Consider the following 25,690-nt stretch of genomic DNA (forward strand, 5'->3'; position numbering starts at 1 on the left):
CCCTAACCTCAGGACCTGAGAATGCAACTGTATTTGGAGACAGGGTCTTCAAAGAAGTAAGTTAAAAATGGGTCCTTCGGGTGGGTCCTAATACCATCTAACTTCTGTTCTTAGATTCTAAAGAAGTTAGGACACACAGAAGAGACACCAGGGCTGTGACACACACAGAGGAACGACCACGTGAGGTCAAAGCAAGCAGGTCTGCAAGCCAGGGAGGCCTCGGGAGAAACCCACTCTGCAGGCACCGTGAGCTTGTACTTCCAGCCTCCAGAACTGTGGGAAAATACATGTTTGTTGTTTAAACCACCCAGAATGTGGTGTTTTATTCCGGCAGCCCTGGCTAGGATCGAGGCTGGTTCAGGATCGTTCGTAGGAGGCAAATTAACACAGATTCCCAGGGCCCATCCTAAAGCCTGAGGCTCAACACGTCTGAACTGTGGCCCTACCTTAATAACAAGCCTGCCCAGGCCATTCGGACACAGGGGTCTATAGGTCAACCTCCCCACAGGCCACACTAGGGCCTCAACTCCAAGGGTGGCCCACAGATCACAGAAACAGCACCACCTGCAGTTCATGAGAAATGCAGTTTGCAAGGCCCAACGGACGTGTGAATCCGAACCTGCAGGTTCACAGAATCCCCTCGGGATCTGTAAGCACACTGAAGCTGAAACAGCCCTGCCGGGCGTCTTTCCAGAGTGTCAATAAATTGGTGTACTATAGCCCCTAGGAAAGGTTTGTAGAAAAAATTGGAATTCTGCATTTTGCTTTAGCTTTTCCTCCCTAAATGCCTGGAAAACAAATTTTCTTATGAATATTACCAACCCTCTGGGAAAGTAATAATTAACTGTTTACAAGACACATTGTATTATATTACAAAAATATTACAAAAATAATTACATGGAATAAGCCACATACTTAGTTTATTATAGGCATGTCTAATTGAAATCCATGAAAACAGTTACATTTAAAACATTCTTTATGCACTATACTTGAAAATGTAAAATATAATACCACTTAAGTACTTCCCACATTAAACTGATTTTTCTTTTTTTAAAAAAATTTTTCCTAGTCGTTATTTAGCTTTCGGACACCATAATACAATAGAACAGAAAGAGTACGTTAAAAGAAAAATATTAGGTAGAATGTTGTAAAACTTTTAATTTACCCATCATATTTAACATTTCCAAGCCTATTTTCCTGCGCCTCATCTGCCCTCAGAGAGAATGATCCCCACAGTGACGAGGGGTCAGCACTCTGAAAGCCAGTTGACGCCAGACAAGCTGCTGGAACAGCTGGGGCACAGCTCCGCCTCTCCTCCAGCCCCTCGGTCCCATGAGGCCAAACAACGAGGACAGAGGGGCTGAGGGGTGTGTCCAGGGCCCAGTCCCACCTCAGCAGGAAGGTGGCATCAGCACTCGCAGTCCCAGCCTCACGCCGCATCGCAGTCCCGGGGGATCTTCACACAGGGAGGGTGAGCTGGTTAAGAAGGCGGGTGATCCTCCCCCCGGATGCTTCGATACTTAGCCATGTCTTCCGGAAATACTTTAGAAAGTTCTTGAATCAACAGGCTTTTAAATTTCTACAAAGAAAATACATTATCAAAGGAGCTCTTCACATCAACACTCCAATAACTATTTAAAATATGCCTTTTGGAAGTTTAAACACATGGCCCACTAAGCAATACAGGGCCATGGGACTGACCTGAGACTTCCACTGATCTCAGAGAGGAAATGACACCAATAGCAACATATGCAAAAGGAAGCGACACTGCACAGCCCCGGACGTCACCACCAGCAGCACAATTCTGTACTGCCCAAAGGCACCAGTGTGACAGGAGCCTGCTGGAACTGTAAGCGACATCCCTGGTGACCCAGTGGCTGTGTTCACATGGAGAGAGACGTTTCTGCTGGCCAATATAATTCTCACTCAGCTTTACCAAGCGAAACGGAACAATCAAAACGAGCGGCCCTCGCTATTGATAAGGAGTGCACTGGCTCTGAAGGTGACGCTGGACTCAACAACTCCTCAATCCCAAACGGACAAAACAGCGATGAGGCTGTGGGCGCCATAAGAACAACTATGACAAAACACCACTTCTGAGGTGTGCTGTTTACCACCAGGAGGGGATCACCTGAATGGGATTCTGGAAGCCCTGTGACCTGCCTGTGACTAGGCAGGTCTCCTTCTGACAGCTCCTGCCCTTGCTCCTCCCACTCGGCCAGAGCGCCAAGAGGCCACTGTGTGACCATCCCTGCCTGCGCACATTAGCCATGGCTGAGCACACATGTCCCAGTCTGGCACCAGGCATCAGTGGGAACAGAACACTCATGTCCTCTGTGATCCTGGAGCTCAAGCAGCCGGCAGAGGAGACAGAACAAACAGAAAAAAACAAAATTAAAAGGTAAATCTTGACCAGCATTCTCAAGGAAAGCTTTAGAAAAGGCTGGTCCCAAAGGCCTCTTTGAGGAGGTGAAATCATCTGAAACTGGAAGGATAGAGTCGCTTGTGCAAAGAGAACATGGAAGAGCTCCAGGCGGAGAAGATGACAGGAGAAAAGAACACAAACAAAAGCGTTGGATGTATTCCAGAACCGAAAACCAGGCCGGAGTGGATGGCCGGGAGGACGAAGGGGCACCTATTGTGAGCTGGGAGGAGAGGCAGGCAGAGGTCCCTGCCGCACACGGCAACAGTCGCATGGCGCCAACAGAAATGAGTGGGCGTTAAGTCCAAATAAAGAAACAAAACACCAATTTGAACTACATTTAAGTCAATTTAAGAAAAAATTACATATTTCATGTTCAAGTGCAGAGAGTTCTCTACATCTCATCAAGGCAAAGAAAAACTAAGTGATCTGGGGAATTTCATGACAGTGGATATGGTAAAAAGAAGTTTGGAGGTCAGAAGCTGGACAAAGAGAAAAATCAATATTCAAGAATCCTCTAAACCAAAGAACCATGACTACAGGGAAAGCCTTCAACAGTAGGAATTACTACAGAAATAGAAAGTATCAATGCAATAAAAGTGCATCTTAAAAAAATGAAAATGATCACAGCCAGTGAGAACTACTATCACAAAAATTACCCTGGATTTCCTTAAGAGTAAGATTGGTGTATGTTTTTAATGCTATTACACAGCTGATATCTAATTTTACTTACTGCCTATTACACAATTCAGAAATCTCAATATGTGAAGTTATGAAAGTCCATATTCTAGCAAGTATGGAAAAAAATGAGTCTCTTAACCAAATTTCACTGAGAAGGCATCTCTTCCCACTGTATTTCTGCCACTCCTTAGAGTCTTACCTTCATGGTGTCGATCTTGCCTTTAACTTGCTCATTTTTAGCTAGAGCCCTCTCCAGGCACTCTTTGGTGTAGAGCTGGGGGTTTCGACCTTGATCTATATATCTGGAAACACGAAACATTTCAGTTAGCATTCTCATGACTGACACCTATTCTCACAGCTTTCTGAAAGGTATGGGGGAATACAGGTTAGGTATATATAACTGCACACGGCCTTGTTTAGACAAAACTCAGTGTAGGAACCAGGGGAATTAATATTCCCTCATTTACACAAGTACAGATCATCTGATTTCATTACTTCTGATAATACGAACAGCTCATAAAATCAAGTAATGATCACTTATAAACCCAAGCACGCTTCACAAGCCATACCACTTTACATTTGTTTAGCATTTGCACTTTTCAAAATTCATTCGTGCTATTTATTACCTTTTTGATCCTTACGGCAGCTTGTATGGTAAGGCAACTCTTGACAAAAGAAAAAACTAAATGAGATCCAGGGGTTCGGGCCTGGGTGACATAGGAGGATCCTTCCACGCTGCAGCCTCCACTCTAGGTCAGCCCCACTGCTTGGCAAAGCCCCTCCTCCTCCGTGGAGGAGCTTCAGGGGAAAGGAAAGGAGAACTACAAGCACAAGAGCCCCAGCCCTGATGACCCCAAGATCCTTTTACAAACCATTCCACTGCTTTAAAAAGAAGAGGCGGCTTGATATACCACTTTACTAAATACACCTAGGTAACTTAAATATAACAGAGACATTCTGGCCAATTGTTTCTAAACAGTATAAAACTGTTACTTAGAATTTCTGACACTTCCCCCAGAAATTATCTTCAGTATCCTGAAGATTTAATTAAACATACTGCCTAGATCAATACCTATATTTTACCAAGAGCAGGTCACCTGCCTTTTTCTGTACCCTAAAGAAATCCTTATCATTCAAATAAATTGAATCATTCATTATTTAAAAAACAAAAAAACAAAAACGGAAAACTAACTCTACTTTCGTTTTTTATAATTGAGGCCAAAAATATATAATCACTTCAGAACAAAGATATCATTAGGTTACTACTAATGGTATAAAAAGTAGCCTTGATAGATAGCAAAAGATAAAAACATCACAGGTTCTAGAAATTCTATTTCATTTCAGTGTTTTTGAAATAATGTAATGTGGCAAAATTATGGTTAATTCTAAACAAAATCTATCCATTTCTCAAGAAAAACCTGACAGGCTCACAGAATAAGGTTAACCATGTCAGCTGACGGTCATTTCTTCAACAGCATGGACATCCTGCTCAGACTTGGTTCTTTGAAGACCGAAGGGTGAACCCACTCCTGCCCACACACAAAGTCCTGGAGACAAGGGCCAAGCTGCTTTCACCTTAGCTAAAGACACAGTTGGTGTGTATGAAAATGTGCATGCTGCAAAGGCCACTGGGACCCGGAAATTCCTTCTACATTGGGTAGACATCAACCACTGATTTGCAGATAAACTCCCAGCATCTGCTCTGTATTAGGGCTCACTGGCATACTCTTCCTGATACCCCAGGTCAATCTCATCCATCCCCGTGCCCAGCACTTCCCTCGGCCCTTAAGCAGTCTGTTCACATCAGTCTCCATTTGTTCTGCTTCAGAAGACACGAGTAGTTACTTGCCACTTGTCACTATATGCATCCCCTGCATTCATAATCAGAAGAGCACAAAGGAGGATGCTCTGTATTCCTGGACTGAGAAAGCCAAAGCTGAGTCTGGAGCTGTCTGAGGTGCAAGACCTTCATCCCACCTGAAGTCAGAGACCTCAGTGGTGCCCACTGAGCACAGGTAAGGAACATGGGGCAAAGTCATCAGCAGGTGAACAGAAGATCAGAGACCAAGAAAACCACCTCTGTGTCCTGTCTTTGTAGGCAGCTGCTGCACTATAGCTAGAACTTGTATCTCTGATCTTTTGGGATGGAAAACAGCCATAACTCTTTCCCTTCACTGCTTAAGGAAATCTAGTGATTTACATTTGCAGTTTTGCTGCAAGAAATACTAGAATGTTCTTGCTGTTCCAAGCCAGCACCATCAGGGAGAGGCTGCTTTGCACTGGTCAAGAAAGTATGAGTCCTGGGGTTTCGTCTTAACTCTGACACTTACTAGGTAAACAACCTATTGCAGTTACTTATCAGGTCCTTCACGTGTGAAATCAGAGATGTGACCAAATCAATGCGAGAAAACCTGGATTTTAAAAATCTAAAAGCTTATTCCTGTATGTGTTCTCAGGACTATTACTAACATAGGTGCACACAACTCTCCCACAGAAAACAGTGAGCAGCCTCCCCAAACATACTTGGAATAAGAACCCTTTCTTTCCTCCTTCGACAGAGCAGATATTTTCACCTCTCAGAACTAGCACTCCACAGGCAGTTTGGGAACATCAGACCAGCTTGCTTTTCAGGTTGCTTCTGGCTGCCATTTTTTAAAAATTTACAATATAGTCCTCATAGGACTTTTCACCTCTTAAGGAAAAAAGAAAGTTTTGTGGCTGTTCTTTAGCCTAAGCAGGACTTTGAGGACCTATGATGTATTTCATATATTTAATAAGCTTTTATTTACATGTAACTTTTTTTCAACAATAGAATATTAAGGAGATTCTTTTTTTTCGTTTTGTAATGCCATTAGAAAGGAAGTTCCATGAGGGCAGGTATTTTTGTCTATTTTTTTTTCCACTGGCACATCCCCAGCACCCAGGCTGTGCCTACCACACAGCAGGCACTCGAATGCCAGTGATGAAGAAGTCACGATACCACACCATAACTGAACAAGATTTATACCCAAGACTAATATCAAGAATGTTACTTACTCAAAAACTTCTAACGGTACAGTAATATCATGAAGCTGCTGTCTGCACTTGTCAATATCCTGTAAGCCAGTAACAATAAAATTCCTGGGGGGAAAGGCAAACACACAGGCATGTGGTTAATTTCACGTGACAGCATAAGCACCACCCACAGAGCTACCCAGCCAACTGGGGCTCCACGCAAGTTCGTTCTCCTCACAGCTACGCGGGTTACACACGGTTCTGACTTCTTTGGTTAGCTACAGGATTCCTAGGACACCGTTAAGAGTTACAAAATACCCTTAAATATTTGTTACTTTCCTTCTCAACTAGAAATTGCCAGTAAGGGGGATGGAGAGGGAACCTGATGAAAAATATGAACCTTCTCTCAAAAACAATTACCTGACTGTGCATATGACTGTGTGTGCGGTTTCAGCGAACACATGAGGCAGCGGACTATACTCAAAGTCTGAGGGAAAGAAAGCCATACTGTCTGGTTTAGCTTCCTCTCCTCTCTGGAGCCTTCCTACACCATCAGGCTGGTCTGGCTATTCCCACAGCACTAGGTATGGAACCTCGGCTGCAACATTTTCTATGTCCGTGCCACATATAAAGCCCTTCTCGAAAGTGCTGTACTTGCATTTGCCTTTTCTCCAACCCAGGGCCTAGCAACATGAGCAGCACAAGGCTGTTGCCAAGAAATAATAATAATAAACGTTCTGCAACCTTTCTCAGCACCACCTCCCCCCTATTTCCTCCACTGCCAGGCCTATGCAGCAGGTGGCTTCGGAGCCTCACCTTCTGAGGCCTAGTTTAGGGCGTGCACTCACTGTGGAGCCTGCCTCCCCTCTGGAGACAGGGACTGAATTCCCAGAAGGGCTCCAGGAGGAAAAGGCTGGGAGGGGGTTACACATGAGAGGGGAGACGCTAGAAGAGAAAGCATGATTCCCTTGATAGGGAAACGTAAAGTATATCATCTGGCCATGATGACGTCTCCAAAGGGGCCTCAAAGAGGTTGGCTCTTGGCAACAGGCTGGAGCGCGGGCCCCGCCCTCTGAACACAGCCAGGAAAGGCGCCCCGGGCTCCGGGACCAGACCAGAGGGCTGGCGGGGCACGAGTAGCGGTCAGGCTCGGCTCGGGCTCCCTAGATCCCCGCTCCCCTAGCACACGCTTCCCGGCCAGGCCCCGGGGAGACCCCGGCAGCCTCGGGCCGCCACTCACAGCTTTTGGTTGAGCCCGGCCTGGCTGCTGGGCTGGAAGTCACTGACGATGATGCCGAGCTGCCGAATGTTCTCCACGAACTTCTCCAGGTGCTCCTCTAGGTGGTCAAACTTCTCCGCCATCGCCTCGGCCCGTCCCCAACCCACACAGCCTCAACCAGCAGCGCCGCAGGCGTGTCCCTACGCTCCCGCTTCCTACTTCCGTCCGGACAGATACGACTTCCGTTTCCTCTGGGGGAGCGCGGGCGAGCTCTTGGGGGCGGAGCCTCGTTATTGGGACGGGCGTGTTGGGGCGGGGCCTAAGTGCGGGGCAGGGCGGGCTTTCGGGGATGCGGTCTGGATTCTGGAGGAGGCCTCGGCGCACAGCTCGGCGAGTACTAACTGTTTGCACTCACATCAGACCTGCCTCGGTCATGGGAGAAGTTGAAGACTTTATGCAATGCAGCATCTTCAAGCAATACACACATGGATGAAAATCCTAAAGTTTGCATGAAGGACCAATAACGGTAGTTTCCCTGCCCCTCTACCAGAACTCCTGGGATCAGCGCCTGCCTGCCTCCTTCTCTTCTATGTAATCGGCGGCCACCTCCCCTAGCTCTTGCTGCTAACCATGCTTCCCGGACACCTGCTGCCTTCGTAGGTCAGGGTCTCACCTCCTCGGGCCAATTCTGACCAAACAGCACCCTGTGGGGTTGCCCTGTCTTAGTAAACTGCTGTTTATCTCATTGGAATTCAGTTTAGGTCATTTCACTCTTATGTTTAAGAAACTTTTCTGCCCGATCACCTATGATAGCGGATATCTCCTCCAGCCTGTTTGAATTTCTCAAGTGATTTATTTTACTGAATATATTTGTGGCCTGTACTTTTAAGTGCCTAGAAACAGGCAAAGTGAGGGAGCTCCTTTGCTAGATGATCTTCAGAGCCTCTCCCAGCTGTGACCAGAAATGGAAAGCCAGAGAAGGTAAGTGACTTGCCAAACTTATGGAATCAGGGCACTCCAGTTGGTGGCCTGGGCTGATAAACAGAAATGTTACATAAAATACTTCTCTCCTGATTTAACAACAATTAACTTTAGGGAATTATAAAACAAGGTGGAGGCTGGGCATGGTGGCTCAGGCCTGTAATCCCAGAACTTTGGAAGGCCAAGGCAGGTGGATTACCTGAGGTGAGGAGTTCGAGACCAACCTGACCAATATGGAGAAACCCTGTCTCTACTAAAAATACAAAAATTAGTCAGACATGGTGGTGTGCGCCTGTAGTCCCAGCTACTTGGGAGGCTGAGACAGGAGAATTGCTTGAACCCAGGAGGCAGAGGTTGCAGTAAGCCGAGATCATGCCACTGCACTCCAGCCTGGGCAACAGAGCAAGACTCAAAAAAAAAAAAAAGGTGGAAATAAAATATTAGACAAATAAAAAATTTTAAGTTATTAGGTAGAGGTAGCAACATGGAGTGAACGGCCTTTCTCAATTTCATAAGTAAGAAAGATAGATAATTGATGGAACTTAGGCTTTGGTAAGTATTTATTTTAAAAATTTAAGGGTATCTCTTTGCTAGTATATATAATTCCCAAACTAGTAGACAGGGGGAAGGGAATAAAGAAAACACAATCAACTCAATAGAAGGCAAGAAAAGAAGAGAATAAAGAAGCAAAGAACAAGCATGGAAAATAAAACTCACAACGTAAAGTGCAAAAATTAAAGGCACACGACTCAACAGCAAAAAAGCAAAAGAAATTTAAAAATGGGCAAAGGACCTGAACAGATACTTCTCAAAAGAAGACATAAAAATGACCAGCAAAAATGCTCAGCATCACATATCATCAGGGAAATACAAATTAAAAGCATAATGAGATGTCACCTTACACTGTTAGAAGGGCTATAATCAAAAAGACCAAAGACAATGGGTGTGGGTGAAAATGTGGAGGAAAGGGAACCCTTGTACACTGTTGATGGGAATGTAAATTAGTGCAGCCTTTATGGAAAATAGAATGGAAGTTTCCCAAAACTCTAAAAACAGAATTACCATATGATCCAGCAGTCCTACTTCTGAGTATATACTGTGAACCCTGAATATCTGAGACAGTTCTCAGTTAATTTAGAAAGTTTATTTTGCCAAGGTTGAGGACACACACTCATGACACGGCCTGAGGAGGTCCTGATGACATGAGCCCAAGGTGGTCAGGGCACAGCTTGGTTTTATACATTTTAGGGAAACATGAGACATAAATCAATATATGTAAGGTATACACTGGTTCTGTCCAGAAAGGCGGGAAAACTCAAAGCAGGGAGGGGGCTTCCAGGTCACTGGTAGGTGAAAGACAAATAGTTACATTATTTTGAGTTTCTGATTTGCCTTTCCAAAGGAGGCAATCAGATATGCACCTATCTCAGTGAGCAAAGGGATCACTTTGAATAGAATGGGAGGCAGGTTGTCCCTGAGCATTTTCCAGCATGACTTTTCCCTTTAGCTTAGTGATTTGGGGGCCCCAAAATTTATTTTCCTTTCACAATACTCAAAGGAATTGAAATCACTAAGTCAAAGAGATATCTGTGTTTCCAGAAAGAGGTCCCAGTCCAGACCCCGAGAGAGTTCTTGGATCTCGTGAAAGAAGGAATTCAGGGTGGGTCCATATAGTAAAGTAAAAGCAAGTGTATTAGTAAAATAAAGGAATAAAGAATGGCTACTCCATAGGCAGAGTGGCCCCAAGGGCTACTGGTTACTTGCTGTTATGGTTATTTCTTGATTGTATGCTAAGCAAGTGGTGGCTTATTTATGCCTCCCCTTTTTAGACCATTTAGGGTAACTTCCTAACAGGTCATGGCATTTGGAAACTGTCAGGGCAGTGGTGGGAGTATAGCAGTGAGAACTCTCGTTGCCATCTTGGTTTTGGTGGGGTTTAGCTGGCTTCTTTATGGCAAACTGTTTTATCAGTGAGGTGTTTATGACCTGTATTTGGTGCCGACCTCCCATCTCATCTTGTGACTTAGAATGCCTAACCATCTGGGAATGCAGCCCAGTAGGTTTGTTTCAGCCTTATTTTACCCAGCTCCTATTCAAGATGGAGTTGCTCTGCTTCAAATGCCTCTAACATCTGTACCCCATAAAAATAGACAATTATTATTTGTTAATTAAAAATAAAATTAAAAAGTGTATCATGAACTGTGTTCCCTGTCATTAAATGTGTGCCTTCCCCACTAAAAACATACGTTAGTGAACACAGTAAATGTTAACAGATTTAACATTTAATTAATTTAGTTAATTAATTAATTATTTAATTTAACATTTAACTGTTAGTCTATCCTAACAGTTAAATGTTAACAGATTTAACTGTTAGGATAGACTCTCAGATTAGAATCCAATTGGAAGTGTTTTGTTTTGTTGTTTTAATCTAGCTATGTTGCTTTTCAAAGGTACACCTAAAACAAACTTATAGACAGGTTGAAAACAAAGAGGGAGGATAGAATAATATATGGCAGGCAACCAAAAGAAAGTTGTTAATGCATATAAAAGTTAGTAAAGAAACATTAAAAAGATGCTTTTAATGGTAAAGAGAAGACTCATTAAAGATAGAATACTATTCACCTGTAAGCAACTGACAACATAGTCCCATATTATCTAGCACAAAAATTGACAAAATATGAGGAAAAATTCAAAATCCATAATTATTACAGGGGATTTGGAGTACCTCTATCAGAAAACAATAAATCAAGTAGGCTAAAAAGCATATGAAGAATATGGAAGACTTAAGTAATATATTAAGAATTGTGATCTGTGAAAAACAGTGACCCCTGAAGAATAGATTGTTTCCAAGCACATTTCAAATACTTACAAAAACTTGACCATTCCCTAGACCACAAAGAAAATTTCAGCAAACTCAGATTCTATCACATAGACCAGATTTTCTGACCTCATAATTCCAGTAGAAATCTATGAATTTATTCATTTTCTACACATACATACACGTTCGAAAATCAAAACACACTCTAAATAATTCATGAGTTTACATACATCTGAGAATGGGCAAGACCCAATTATGTCTGTTGTCTTCGTGTGATTATTAATAGCACTCTTCCACTCACTGTCAAACATGTCCCAGTTTGGTTGATACATTATGTGGACATCCTATTTAAAAGGAAAATTATAAAACATTTGGAATTAAATGACAAGAATTCCCTGTCAAACTTCTGCTTTACTCCTGAGGTAATAATTTGAGGGAAAACAGCCTGGAAAAAATAAACTGGAGTTTCAACTCAAAGAGTAGGATAAAAAGAATCAAAAGGGAAATCACAGGCACCAAAAAATACATAAAAAGGGGTGACAAAAGTAAAGACAGACACTGATGAAAATGAGAACTATTGCATTAGTTTTCTGTCTAGCTGCATTCGAAGCTGGAAAGATAAAAATGAAGAAAAGTTGATTGTTGAAAAGATAAGTCAAATATATATACTTCTGGCAAGTCTCATCAGAGAAGAAGAAAAGAAAGGTGCTAAAAGAGAAAAATATACAGTATTATACATGAGTGAGGGTGAGGGTAAAACTTATATGTTCATAATTTTGAGAGCTTAGAAGATATAAACAATTTTCTAGGAAAGTACCAGAAATTAACTTAAGAAAAATAAACAATTAGAATAGTTCCTAGTCTTTCAATAAACTGGCCAGTAGGCAAAAATCTCTTTCAAAGATAGGAGAGACATAAGCTCGGACAGTTTTTTATACTAATTGTTTAAAAATCAAATATTAAAGAACAAATAATTTCAAATTTACCCAGATACATTCAGAGACTAGAAAAAGAAGAAATACATCCCAGCCCATTTTGAAAGAGCAGTATAACTTTTATATGAAAATCATCAAGGACAATACAAGAAAACATAGGTCAATCTTCCTTATGAAAGTAGATACAAAAGTCTTAAGTAAGATATTATCAGAATTAGATCAGTTGTCATGCATCAGGCATCTATTGCTGTATAGCAAACCACGCCAAAACTTAGTGGCGTAAAACAACCTCAGTCCTTCATTTTACCCACAAATCTGCGTTGTGGCCTGTGCATGGCGTTCACAGCTTCTCTCTGCTCCATGTCACATGGGCTGGGGTGGCTTCACTGGAGGCTGAAGGACCTGCTTTCACAACGGCTTATTCAGCGGGGCTGTGGGCTGGCGACCACACATCCCCCCTGTGTGGGTGTGTCCCTGGGATTTGGGAGCTTCCTCCCTGATGGTGGCAGGGTGCCAAGAGCACAGAGCTCAGGAGAAGCAGGTGAAAGCAGCACCACCTCTTATGACCTTGCCTGGGAAGTCCCCCGACAGCCAGGGCACATTTAGATCCCCAGGGAGGGAACATAACCTGTCTTCCCAGTGGAAGAAGTAAGAAGTCACATTGATAGAGGAGCAGGTGAGATGAGAACTTGTTGAAGCCGTGAACCCCAAGTATCTGAGACAGACAGGTCTCAGTCAATTTAGGAAGTTTATTTGCCAAAGTTAAAGACACCTGCCTGTCACACAGCCTCAGGAGGTCCTGACAACATGGGCCCAAGGGCACAGCTTGGTTTTATACATTTTAGGGAGACATGAGACATCAGTCAATATAGGTATGTACAGTGGTTCCACCCGGAAAGGCAGGGCAACTAGAAGCAGGGAGGCAGTTTCCAGGTCATAGGTAGGTGAGAGACGAATGGTTGCATTCTTTTGAGTTCCTGATTAGCCTTTCCAAAGGAGGCAATCAGATATGCATTTATCTCAGTGAGCAGAGGGCAACTTTGAATTCTGTCTGTCCTTTGTCCACAGGGAAATTCCTTGTGAGGGAGGTATGTCGCTTTTTAATCTTAGTAGCTACCTTTTTTAGGAACAGAATGGGAGGCAGTTTCGCCCTAAGCAGTTCCCAGCTTGGCTTTTCCCTTTGGCTTAGTGATTTTGGGGTCCCAAGATTTATTTTCCTTTCACAAAGCTGTTTTTGAAAAATACAACCTGTAGTCCATCACATTGGGAAAAAAGTTATGATCCATTGTGCTTTTCCTAGGATTGCATGAATTATGAAATATCATAAAATCCATTATTATAACAGTCTGTTAAGGATTAAAGGAGATAAAATACCTCAGGTAGATTTTTTAAGTAGACACTGGATATTAATAAAATTGAACCCAAATCATGATTTAAAAATAAAAAAGAGGCTGGGCATGGTGGCTTACATTTGTATTCCCAGCACTTTGGGAGGCTGAGGCGGGCAGATCACGAGGTCAAGAGATCAAGACCATCCTGGCCAACATAGTGAAACCCCGTCTCTACTAAAAATACAAAAATTAGCTGGGCGTGGAGGCACGCACCTGTAGTCCCAGCTACTCGGGGGGCTGAGGCAGGAGAATCCCTTGAACCTGGGAGGCGGAGGCTGCAGGAGCCAAGATCGCACCACTGCACTCCAGCCTGGCGACAGAGCGAGACTCCATCTCAATAAAATAAAATTACATTAAATTAAATTAAAAAGAAACCTTTGAGAAAACTAAGAATAGAAAAGAACTTTCTAAACCTGATGAAAGATGTTTTATCTACTAAGAACATAGAGAAAGCATTAGACTCAATAATGAAACTTCAGGAACATGTTTGTTAAAGTCCTGGACACAGCCGGAAGCTTCACTGTCGTGTTCTAGGCCTGTCTCCCGGCTGCTGGTGGTTGCTGGCAGTGGTTGCTGTTCCTTGTCTGGCAGAAGCATCCCTCCTCTCCACCTCCAGCTTCACGCGGTGTTGTCCCTGTGTGCGTCTCTGTGGCCAAATTTCCCCTTTTCATGAGGACGCCAGTCGGGTTGGATTAGAGCCCACCCTGATGACTGCATTTTTTCGCTGAATTACCTCTGTGAAGATGCCATCTCCAAATCAGGCTGCGTTCGGAGGCGCTGGAGGTCAGGACTCCAACATGTCTTTTTTGAGGGGATACAACTCAGCTGTAACACCCCTCCTTCTCTGCTCAAGACCAGCAGCACTCGTTGTCTGTATTGTGATCGCGGGATGTTTAATTCAGGACCAGGCCATAACGAGCATAATGATGGTGTTAGTCCCTGTGATTAACCATCAGCTCCAGTTTCTAAAGCACTCATCTCCCAGTTGTCCACAATGACTACTCCAGTGAAGATTGTTCTCTGCTGAAACAAAAAGCATCCCAAGCCCACTTAAACCTACATTGAGGCTGGGCACGGTGGCTCACGCCTGTAATCCCAGCATTTTGGGAGTCCGAGGCAGGCAGATCACGAGGTCAAGAGATCAAGACCATCCTGGCCAACATGGTGAAACCCCCGTCTCTACTAAAAATGCAAAAATTAGCTGGGTGTGGTGGCAGGCGCCTGTAATTCCAGCTACTTAAGAGGCTGAAGCAGGAGAATAGCTTGAACCCAAGAGGCGGAGGTTGCAGTGAGCCGAGATCGCGCCACTGCACTCCAGCCTGGAGACAGAGCGAGACTCAGTCTCAAAAAAAACAGAAAAATAAACAAACAAAAAACCTACATTGAAATTCTTCCTTTTACTCAAACAGCTAAGTAATGGCTGCTTTCCCTTTATTTAGCAACGTAAATACTGTTGGCTTGTTTATAAGAAACATTTTAACATTTCAACACTCCAGGCCCCAAATGTAAATGAAATTAGGTTGGAAAATTCCAGTAAGTCAGAAGGTCGGCCTGGTAGGAAGCCGTGTGCAGAAAGCCTACAGAGCATTGCTGACTATACGTTTTGTCGCCTTGTTTTCCCTCCGAAGTCGACATGAGCTGCCCCTAGGAAATTTCCTTACTTCTGATACTTGGTGACCTTGAAATCTGGAGGCTGCTTTTTCCCTTCTTCTTTACCTTTTTTTTTTTTTTCATTCACAGTATTATTGCTCCATCAGCACCCAAAGCCCTTAGTGGTATCATTTGGAACATGTTTTGCCATTCATTCTAATTTATTCTAAGAGCCAGATTCAGCTTAAGTTTAAAAAAAAAAAATGCAGCTCTCCTACCCAGAGGAAGGAACAGCTGGTTTCTGCTTCTCACTTTGAAGATTTTCAGCACATTAGTAGTTCTAGCAGAAGGGAAGATTTGCAACTCTGTTGTTTGATGATGATGGTGATGATGATGACGGTGATGATGGTGATGGTCATGATCATACTGATGACAATATCTGCCATTTTGGAACATATTTTATAGATTATAGACTGTCTCATTTATTCTTCATAACCCTAAAGGAAGCTACTATAATTTGAACCATACGTGGTCAAAAGAAAGCCAAAAAAGTATCCCTAAATACAGAATTAGGAGACAGAATAATTTCATCTGATAGAAAATGCTGACATTGTTTTCCCTCAAGAGCTACATTGACACATGAATGTTCAAATAAATTAGGTTTCCCGTTCATTCTATTAGATTCACATACCAATGAGAGTGCCTGACTTGTGCAATAAAAAAATAGAAATTGTATCTTTTTTTACACTAACAAGCATTGAGAAGCCGTAAGATTTCTCTTCTCTTCTGTTTTCCTTTCTATGCAATATTTGCAGCAATTTGCAGCTCTACCTGGAATTCTGTGTGATATATGTGATCAAATTTTTAAAAGCAAAAAGATGAGATTACACTAATACAGACTGGCATGTGATCCAATCAGCAAATGGAAGTATGCAGTTGGCTTTCACTATCAGCTTTGTTTTTTTGTTGTTGTTGTTATTGTTTTGTTGTTTTTTTTTTTTTTTTTACAAATTGTCACAAGCTCAAAAGAGAGGGCAGGACAGCATTACAGAAATAGGGATAAGGTAAGACATCTAACTCCTTAGCAGATTATACACACAAGCATAGAAATACAAACTTTTCTAGGCTGCATAGCAACTTCACCTTCCTGGGTCTTTCGGCACACGGTGTAAGCCCTGTTATCTCATAGCGTTTTGTAAAAATTAATGACTTTCAGTTGAAGTCTAAGTTTGTCTTAAACACTCCAAAGAGAAATGAGCTATGCTCACTTTCTCTTCTCACATATGCTCTTCTCATTGTGGATGACCCAGAAAGCAAAGTCTTACCTTGCAGAAAATCGTGGTGCACGCAGGCCTGGAACACCTGCTCCGGTTCTGATCAAGAAAGACAGATAACCAGGAGACTGTACAGCAGAAAGCATCTGAAATAAGCAAAAAGAAAGTGCTTTTTCAGAAAACTAAGTAAGAATATATGAAAATTCTTCATTATGGAGGATGGAAGCTCAGAGGAGACATGACCAACATCTGCACAACTTTGAACAAATACCTGGCTATTAATACCCAAGACAAGAGAACTGGGCTCACCTCCTTCACTTTCTAGAAGGTGGCTATAGTTTCGTTAGTCCACGTCCTCTGAGGAGCAGATCCCAGGATGGGATTAAACAAGAACTTTCTTAGAAGAAATACATGTGACAGAAAAAGGGAACTAGCATGGCTGGAAGAACCATCAGAACAAAATGCAGGTCTGATCCCAAAAGAAGGGAGGGAGAGAGGGAGGGAAGGAAGGAGGGAGGGAGGGAGGAAACAAAGGGAGTCTAGAAGCATCTTAGACTGTGGTACAGTTCTAAGGAGAGTTTGGTAAGACCAGTGAGAAGCCCTCAAACCAAAATCGCTCACCAGCAGAGTCCCCAGGAATGGACAAACCTTAGCCTTCCTGCATCACTCACTCAGTCATTGGCTAAGCAGCCCATGGAGGCAAAAAGTGCAATAGATTTCAAAGGAGAGCATTAGGGCCCTTGGTTAATTCTGCCCTTACCATCAGATATCTGAAAGATGCATTCTTGTGGGTGCCACATTAGGATAAGCAACAGTAATGATGATGATGATGATGATGATGATGATGATGATGATGCCATTTATTGACAACCTATCCAAAGTCAAGGATTGTACTAGGTATTTTACATATATTAAATATAATTATCAAAAACAATCCTCCCCAGGCTGGGTATGATTGCTCCCCATTTGCTCATGAAGAAATTGAAACTTGGGTAAATATTTTGCCAAGAAAGGGTGTAGAGTTGAGTATCTGATCCTTCAGGCATCATATTCTTACCACAGCAAACAAATGAGAGAATTTTTGCTTCTGCAGTAAGAAATAGAGTTCGCTGAATTTATTAAGGTAAAAAGTTGAGTGTTTGGTGGGTTTTTTTTGAGGGGGGGTTGTTTTTACAATATAAATTTTTGTTTACAATATAAATAAATGCAGCATTCATTCTACTTAATTTATAAATGAAAATGTTTGAAACTAGAGCCATTGTACTTTCCCACCAAGGAACTCATGACCACACCGCGCCCTCAGTGACCCCAAATGGCATTTCTTATGTCCCCCTGGCTGTCTAAAGTGGAGCTCAGGTATGGCCAGGAAGGGACGCAGCCCCAGTACTTCTTTGGTATATGACTTTGGGCCATTTCTAGAATTGCCTTGGTCTTCAGTGAGATGGAGCAGGGACTCCTCCTAGGGGCCTGCAGGTCACCCCCTGCCCAGTGAAGAAATAAAGAAAACTCTTAAGTTCCTTCAGGAAAAATTCCAGGCACCTAGCTCACACTGAAAAATAACTGAATAAACAAAAAGATAATAGTAGCTTAAAACAGTAGCCAAAAAAGTTAGTCAAGAGATATGTTATTCCCTATAAAAACTGAAAATAACACCTTAACATATGTCCCTGAGTTATTTTTCAAAAACCTGAACCCCCACCAAACAGATTTGCTAACACATAGACCTCAAATTAAGGGAAACTAAAAACTAAACTCTGGTCACTGTTCTTTGTTCTAAATTTCTTCCTAAGAGGCCTGGGAACGTCACACCCACAAGCTAGAGCTATCAGTTTGGTGCAAAAGTAATTGCAGTTATTTTTTGTTTTTTGTTTTTTGCTGTTACTTTCAATGGCAAAACCTGCAATTTTTCACCAACCTAATAACATTGTTTTCTGCTGATCCCACATTTTTAGACAAAGCTTTGCCTCCTTAGCCAATCACAGATCAGAAATCTTTAAATCCACCTATAACCTGTGGGCCCCCAACTTCCAGTTGTCCTACCTTTTTAGGTCAAACCAACGTATAGTCTCCATATTTGAATTTATGACTACTTGTAACCTCTGCCTCCACGTTGGTAAAAACCCTCACCTATGAGCCATCTGGGAGTTGGGTCTTGAACATGGGATGCCTGATTTTCCTTGCTTGGGGCCCTACATAAACGCCTCACTTTCTCTCGCTACTATCCCAACATCAGTCTCTGACTTCGCTGCACCCAGTGAACAGATCCCAGCTGGATTCACTTACATCAGATTTCTCCTCCTGGAAATAGAAGAAATGTGCCTATTGATGTGTAGAGCATCTCGCATGGCACCTGGAATGTAGAAGGCATTTGGTAAACGTGGCTTCCTTCTATCAGTTTCTACCCAAAATGTGCAAAGCCAAGCTCTCCTTTTTGTGCTGTATACTGGCTCCTTCTTCCAAAAATGTATTTGATGATATCATTCCTCAACCTAAAACCTGCTGACATCACCCCGCTGTCTACACCAGGGATGTTAAAATCCTCTCTCTGCATAGCCCCATCCGCATGGCCATGTACTCACTCTATTACCCCAATTCTCTGGGTGGGGCAGGAGGAGAGGAGCGGGTGCATGTGCCCCTGGCAGAGGGAAAGGATTCTCAGAGGGGTGAGACAAGTAGTCTGAAAAGAGTCGACCTCCAGGAAGCTGCTCTGCAGCCCTCATTTCTCCTTTGAGAATCGCTGGTCTTCAGAACAAGTTCTAAATCCTTACCACCTGATCTGATACCACCTTCCCACTGACCAGTGCCCTACAGCCTCACGGGACCCTCACCAATCCTGCCTCTTTGCCTTTGCTGGTTTCTTTTCTCTGCTTTAAAGTCCTCTTCCATACCTTCTGCTTTACTTGGGGAAATCTGAAATAAATGTCAGCATGTTGGTGAAGCTTTTGCTTACTGCCTCAGGCAGAATTAATAGCTTCCTGGTCAGCTCTGACACATCTGGGCCCTGTTCCCTCCTGAGAGGTAGAGAATCTGCTAGAGGCTGAGAACCGTCTCCACATTTAGACAGAATGCGTTTAGTGGTTACTGCCTGCATCCCAATGAAACCTGCTCTGCCCTTCTGCCATAGAAATGGAATTGAAGCCAGACCCATTGCTGCCCACTGTCTGTGTTTCCCGTTGGTATGGTTTGGCTGTGTCTTCCCACCAATCTCATCTTGGATTGTAGTTCCCATAATCCCCACGTGTCATGAGAGGGACTCGGTGGGAGGTAATTGAATCATGGGGGCAGTTTTCCCCATGCTATTCTCATGATGGTAAGTTCTCATGAGATCTGATGGTTTTATAAGGGGCTTCCCCCATCACTCGATTCTCATTCTTCTCTCTCCTGCTGTCTTGTGAAGAAGGATGTATTTGTGTCCCCTTCTGCCATGATTATAAGTTTCCCAAGGCCTCCCCAGACCTGTGGAACTGCGAGTCAATTAAACCTCTTTCCCTTATAAATTGCCCATTCTCAGGTATGTCCTTATAGCAGTGTGAGAACAGACTAACACACCCAGGCTTCCCTGAAGTGAGCTGTGGCCTTTGCACTAAGGGATGGGAGCAGGAATGATGGGTATCTGCTCGGGGTGGGAACATGAGGCGTCAGGTGCATCTTCTTCAGGCTGTCCCTGATGTGCTGGTGATTGGTCCCACCAGGCAGGTGACAGTACCCCAGAGCAGTGGAACACTCTGAGATAATAGAAGTGTTCTGAGATCTGTGCTGTCCAACATGCGAGCCACTAGACACTTGAGCTATGGCTAGTGCAACTAGGAACTGAAATTTCAATTGTCTTTAAATGTATTTAAATTAATTAAAATTAAAATAGTCACATGTCACCAGCAGCAACTGTATCAGCCAATAGAGCCCCTGAGGATGGAGGAGCAATGGTTTGGAAGGAACATGGATCTTAGAATGTCCAGTGGAGCAGAGATTCTCCACCTAAATGGATTACTTATCTCAGAACAGTTGAGTGAGAGAAAAACAAGGCAATGTTTTAGGACAGTTAGGAAGATAGTATCAATAGTATGACATAATGGGTATATCAGGGACTTGGGGCTCACCTTTTGAGTTCAAATCCTAGCCCTACCGCTTAATAACTGTATGGCCTTGGGCAAGTGACTTCATTTCCGTGTGCCCCAGAATTCTCCTCACTGCACTGGGGACACTGAGTCCACGTATCACCTGGGTTTGTTGTGAGAATCAAATGAAGTAATAAATGTAAAACACTTAGAATATGGCATCCCCATCTGTTAGCTACTGTGATGACATTTGAGGTCTCTGTTACAGCATCTTAGCTTTGCACAAATGCACCTGGCTTTGCATCACGGCTCCCACATCTACCACTTGGGTGCCATTTGTTTTCTCAGGTTCTTGGGGGTGATGCGAGTGAAGTACTGAGTGCTGTGTCTGGCCCCATCAAGCACTCAATGTTGGTAGTCACACTTATATAAAGTGTCATGTTGTCATATCAGTATCTGTTTGGATGTCTCCCTTGGAGGTGTCTCTAGGATAGGGACTGTCATTTCTCTTTTTGTTCTTCATTGATTAGCACAGTGAAGGTACTCAGTACATGGTTACTGAATGATTGGCTGATTGCATAAATAACTCTTCTAGTGTTAGTTTACCTGAAAACCCAATACTGTACCTATTGAGGCTTCTGAGGTGTCCCCTGTCCATCAAATCCCTATGGTACTCTAACAGCAGCATGGCCAAACAAAGGCATTCTGTCCCTGCTGCCCAGATCCTTTCTCACCCTTTACCTTTGCAACACTGAGCGGAACGGCTCTTCACGGGGATGGCCACTCACCCAGGCATCATTAGGAAAGGTGAGGGGGTGTTTTTCGGTGTCACAACACCTGGATAACTAACTGTGTTCTCCAGCTTCCTCTTGCTGCTGTAGCAAATTACTGCAAATGCAGTGGCTTAAACAACACACACTCAGTCCATAAATTCTGAAGGTGAGAACTCTGAAGTGAGTGTCATGGGACTAAAATCAAGCTGTTTGCAAAGCTGCACTCCTTCTGGGGGCTGCGGGGAGAATTGGCTTCCTGCCTTTCCCAGCTTCTGGGAGCTGCTGCATTCCTTGGCTCCCGGCCCCTCCTCCATCCACAAAGCTAGAAATCCCATCACTCTAGCCTCTCCTTCTGTCCTCACATCTCTCTCTCTCTCTCTCTCTGACTTTGCCTCTCCTGCCTCCCGCTTGCTTTCTAAGGGTCCTTGGCATGTTGTGTTACATTGTGCCCACCTACATAATCCAAAATAACCTCCTGATGTGGTTTGGCTGTGGCCCTACCCAAATCTCATGTCAAATTTTAACCCCCATATGTTAAGGGAAGAACCTGGTATGAAGTGATTGGATCATGGGGACAGATTTTCCCCTTGCTGGTCTCATTGATAGTGAGTGAGTGAGTTCTCACAAGATCTGATGGTTTAAAAGTGTGTAGCCCTTCCCCCTCCCTCTCTCTCTCCTGCCACCATGTGAAGATGGTCCTTGCATCCCCTTCACCTTCTACCATGAGTGTAAGTTCCCTAAGGCCTCCAAGTCATGCTTCATGTCAAGCCTGCAGAACCGTGAGTCTGTTAAATCTCTTTTCTTCACAAATTACCTAGTCTCAGGCAGTTCTTTACAGCGGTGTGAAGACAGACGACTACACCTCCTTATTGTAAAGTCGACTGATTACAACCTTAATCCCACTCAGTGCCTTAACTGTCCTGGCCATGGAACCCAACACACTCACAGGCTCTGAAGAGAAGGACATCTTTGCTGGCTGGTAGGGAGGGATTCTTCTGCCCACCAAAGTAACTCTGTGGGCACAGGGTAGGTTGGAGCCTGGGGACACCACACACCATGAGACACTCCTACACAACGGAGTGTACCCCTCAAATGCCAATAGTGCCCTCTTGAGAAATGCAGCTGGAGTCCCACTACTCTTAAGTTGCTTTGTGTGTGGTGAGGAATAAAAGGACAGGGGAGCTTTGCTTTTCATCTCAAGTTTCCCTCTAAATCTGTAATTGCAGCCTCCAAAAAAATAAAGAAAGAGAAACCACCTTCTCTTGCTTCTTGTAAGAGGAAGAGAAAGACAAATGAGACAGACACCTGTGCAGGTACTCAGAGACCAGTGCAGCCCTTCTCCCATGCAGAGACCAGAAGCTCAGCTTACAATTACCAGCCTGCCTGCATGAGTGTGCAGGTAAGGAGGCCCCACCTGTCAGAAGCACTCCTGTGGGACATTGACTTGAAATTGAGCCCAGTGGGGGAAAGGTGGGTGCCTGTGTCCTCCATACTGATGATGCAGACCAGAGTCAGGAGACAGAGCTTGAGAGTCACAGGTGGCTTCCCATGTTCACCCATGTCTGCTGCAGAGGTCTAGGCTTCTCTAGCAAGGCATAAAAGGGGCTGCAGGTAACTAGAGCTGTGTCCAAGGCGTCCAGAGGTTTCCAAGCACTTAGTTCTTTGCACTCCGTTGCTCTCTGCGACTCCAGTTGTTAGACATTCATACTGAATGCTCAAAGATACAAGGTCCCCCCAGAAGACATCGACAGGATGGCACCTACTTCTGCACCTGTACCCACTGGCATCTGTAAGAAACACAGAATGGAGAATTGGAGAACTGGAGGCTATGATAAATGACATCAGTCAACCCCTCATTACACGTATGAGAAAATGGATAGAAAGTATACCAGGAAAAAGAAAAACTGATAAGCCATGAAGAAACAAGAAGACTTTCAACACAATTATTTGCATTTGTCACCTTTTGCTGTGACCACAAACAGCCTGAACATGTCAATGGCTTGCACCAAGATCTCTTCTGTCTTGTTTTGAGACATGAAGTGAAGACAGGGGCAGGGTTGGCTGGACCTGCTTGGTTTAGCTTGGGTTGGGGTAACTCATGTCTTCTCATCCAGAACCCAGGCTGGAAGGACAGCCACCTTCTGAAATGCACTGATTCTGTGGTGAGACAAGTGAGGAAGCCTAGGCCAGGCCCCAAGTTCACATGCAAAGGCTCTGCTCAGCCATGGCCAGTGTCTGGCCACTCACACTCTGATGGATGAACAGCCCATTTCACATGGTCCGGCACAAGCCTGTGTGGTGAGAGGATGCTTTTCTCAAGAGCTGAACCAGTGGGAAACGCAGCGCTAAGAGTCACCCAGCGTCCTGCGCATGGAGGAGCAAGGGTTGGGAGCGATAACCCAATGGATTGCTCACTGCTGCAAGATCAGCCTGGGGATTCCATCCACCCTTCCCCCGGACCCTCCACTCTGGTTAATTCCCCCTCAGCTGCAAGGACCCACCCCCAGTTAACCCGGGAGAGTCCCACGTGCCCTGGTCCTGCCCAGGTCTCATCCTGTGGAGCATTCAACCCAGATGGAAGCAGGCCCGGTTCTATAACACACAGTGCAGTCTTCCCACCCTAAGACCCCTGCGGTGGCACACAGGAAGCGCAGATTCTGATGTCTGCTGGCACATGTTACACATAACACATAACATAGGTATGTCTGCCTTGTAGCTGATAGACTCTTCTGGTCAGCAGGGATGGGGGGTGGGCCATTTATGAGATCACATCCAATCTACAGAGGACATTCTTGCACAGCCCCGAGGCAGCACAAGGCAGGGGAGGCAGGGGGTACTGGAGCCTCTGTTTGTCACCTGCAGTGAGGACAGCTACGGGAGGAAGCTCAGCTTCTCCGATCCTCCATGTTCTCCTCTGAAAACTGGCTCGAGGCCACGTAGCAAGGTGCCCTGAGGATTGCAGATGAGCGGGGAGTGTGGATTCACATTCCTCCTGCTCAGTCCCAAATCCCAACAGGCCTCAAACCCTAGGGGTGTGGCCACTCGTTCTGCAGCAGGATATGATCTGGACTGAATAGAAGGCTAGTGATAATCTTCTTATATACAACTGAGCACGTGCATTTATACATTTCTCTTCAAAAATAATAATGCATTTGACGACAGGGTACTGACCCAGACTCATGTATACTATCCTATTTATGCACTATCATCTCAGTCAGGGTCCTCCAGAGAAACAGAGCCAACAGGAGATAGATAGAGAGAGAGAGGCTGATTTTAAGGAATTGGCTCGCACAGTTGAGGGTACTGGCAAGTATACAATTTGCCAGCTGGAGACCCATGGAGGAGCTGAGGCAGCAGGTCAGGTCTGAAGGCAGCATTCCCTCTTCCTTGTGGAAGGTCAGTCTTTTTCTCTGAAGGCTTCCCACTGGTGGGACGAGGCCCACCCGCATTATGGGGGCTAATCTGCTTTCCTCAAAGTCTCCTGACTTAAATGTTAACCTCATTTAAAATAAGATGCCCTCACAGGAATCCAGAATTGTTTGACCAGATACCTGGATATCATGGCCTAGCCAAGTTGACACGTAAAATTAACCATCACAACCATATGATAAATGAAACTAGACAGTCCGAATGCTGATGCAGATCTGGGGCCACCCCAGGGTTTGGGCAAGAACTGTGGGTCCCATCCAGCTGGAGCACAGTCTCTCGGGGGAGTCCTGTGAAGGGACAATTCACAGGACTTTTGCCTACCCCAGCAGAGAGCCTCTGCCAGGGTGACCGGGGTGAGTGTGGACTCATCCACAGCAAAGAGTGGTCCCCGGCTGGTGCATGGATCCACATGAGAAATGAGAGGAGTTGGCTGGAGACGGGAGGGTGCAGGGGTTGGTGGGACAAGAGAGGAACAGAAGAGTCGCCTGTGATTTATGGTTCTAGCTCAAATGCCTGGTGGAGAGAGTGAGAGCAAAACATAACAGAAGATTCCAGAGGAGAAATCAAGGGAGTGATGTGAGGCTGAGGTCCTCATGGGACGTCTGGAGGCAGCTGAGTGTGTGGCCCTGTGCGTGGGGGCAAGGCTGTGATAGATGTAAAGAGAGGGGTTTAGGAGATTTCAGAATTAGAGGCTGTCAATCTCCATATCGTGTCAGAGGTGGGATGGCTGAAAGAGAGCATGGAGTAAGACGTGAGGGCTGACGGTGGGAGCCCGGGAAGTCTGTAGAGCACCAAAGCAGGGTAGGACAGCCTCCAGCAGCGGGAGCAGGGAGGGCACCACGAGGGGCTGGAGAGAGGTAGGAGAATAGGGAGGCTGAGGGCTGAGAGAGAACGCAGTCATAGGCAGGAGTCGGGCACATCAGCAGCAGGCAAGCAGGTGGCAGGTCACAGGGCAGGCCACTGGGCTGGCCACTGGGCAGGTCACAGTGCTGGCCTCAGGGCAGGCACCGGGTAGGTCACAGTGCTGGCCTCAGGGCAGGTCACAGGGCTGGCCACTGGGCAGGTCACAGTGCTGGCCACAGGGCAGGCACCGGGCAGGTCACAGGGCTGGCCACTGGGCAGTTCACA

The 25,690-nt window shown here is 44.7% G+C and overlaps 1 protein-coding gene across 1 annotated transcript; it reads right to left on the minus strand.

The window, feature by feature from the left end:
- Nucleotides 1-903: 903 nt before the first annotated feature.
- On the minus strand, nt 904-7,564 carry MED10 (mediator complex subunit 10). Its single transcript, XM_001143506.4, has 4 exons — nt 7,338-7,564; nt 6,140-6,223; nt 3,303-3,405; nt 904-1,579 (listed from the first exon to the last, which is right to left on the minus strand). Exons 1-4 carry the CDS (start codon nt 7,457-7,459, stop codon nt 1,481-1,483), a joined length of 408 nt encoding a protein of 135 aa, XP_001143506.1. The 5' UTR covers nt 7,460-7,564; the 3' UTR covers nt 904-1,480.
- Between the last annotated feature and the right edge of the window lie 18,126 nt (nt 7,565-25,690).

This window comes from Pan troglodytes, chromosome 4 (assembly GCF_028858775.2).
Source record: "Pan troglodytes isolate AG18354 chromosome 4, NHGRI_mPanTro3-v2.0_pri, whole genome shotgun sequence".
NCBI classification, from domain to species: Eukaryota; Metazoa; Chordata; class Mammalia; order Primates; family Hominidae; genus Pan; species Pan troglodytes.

Coding starts and splice junctions, on each gene's coding strand:
- MED10 (XM_001143506.4), bottom strand. CDS start 7,459: ATGGCGGAGAAGTTTGACCACCTAGAGGAGCACCTGGAGAAGTTCGTG. Junction 3,406..6,139: donor GTACCGTTAGAAGTTTTTGA/GTAAGTAACATT, acceptor TCGTGTTTCCAG/ATATATAGATCAAGGTCGAA. Junction 1,580..3,302: donor GCAAGATCGACACCATGAAG/GTAAGACTCTAA, acceptor TTTTCTTTGTAG/AAATTTAAAAGCCTGTTGAT.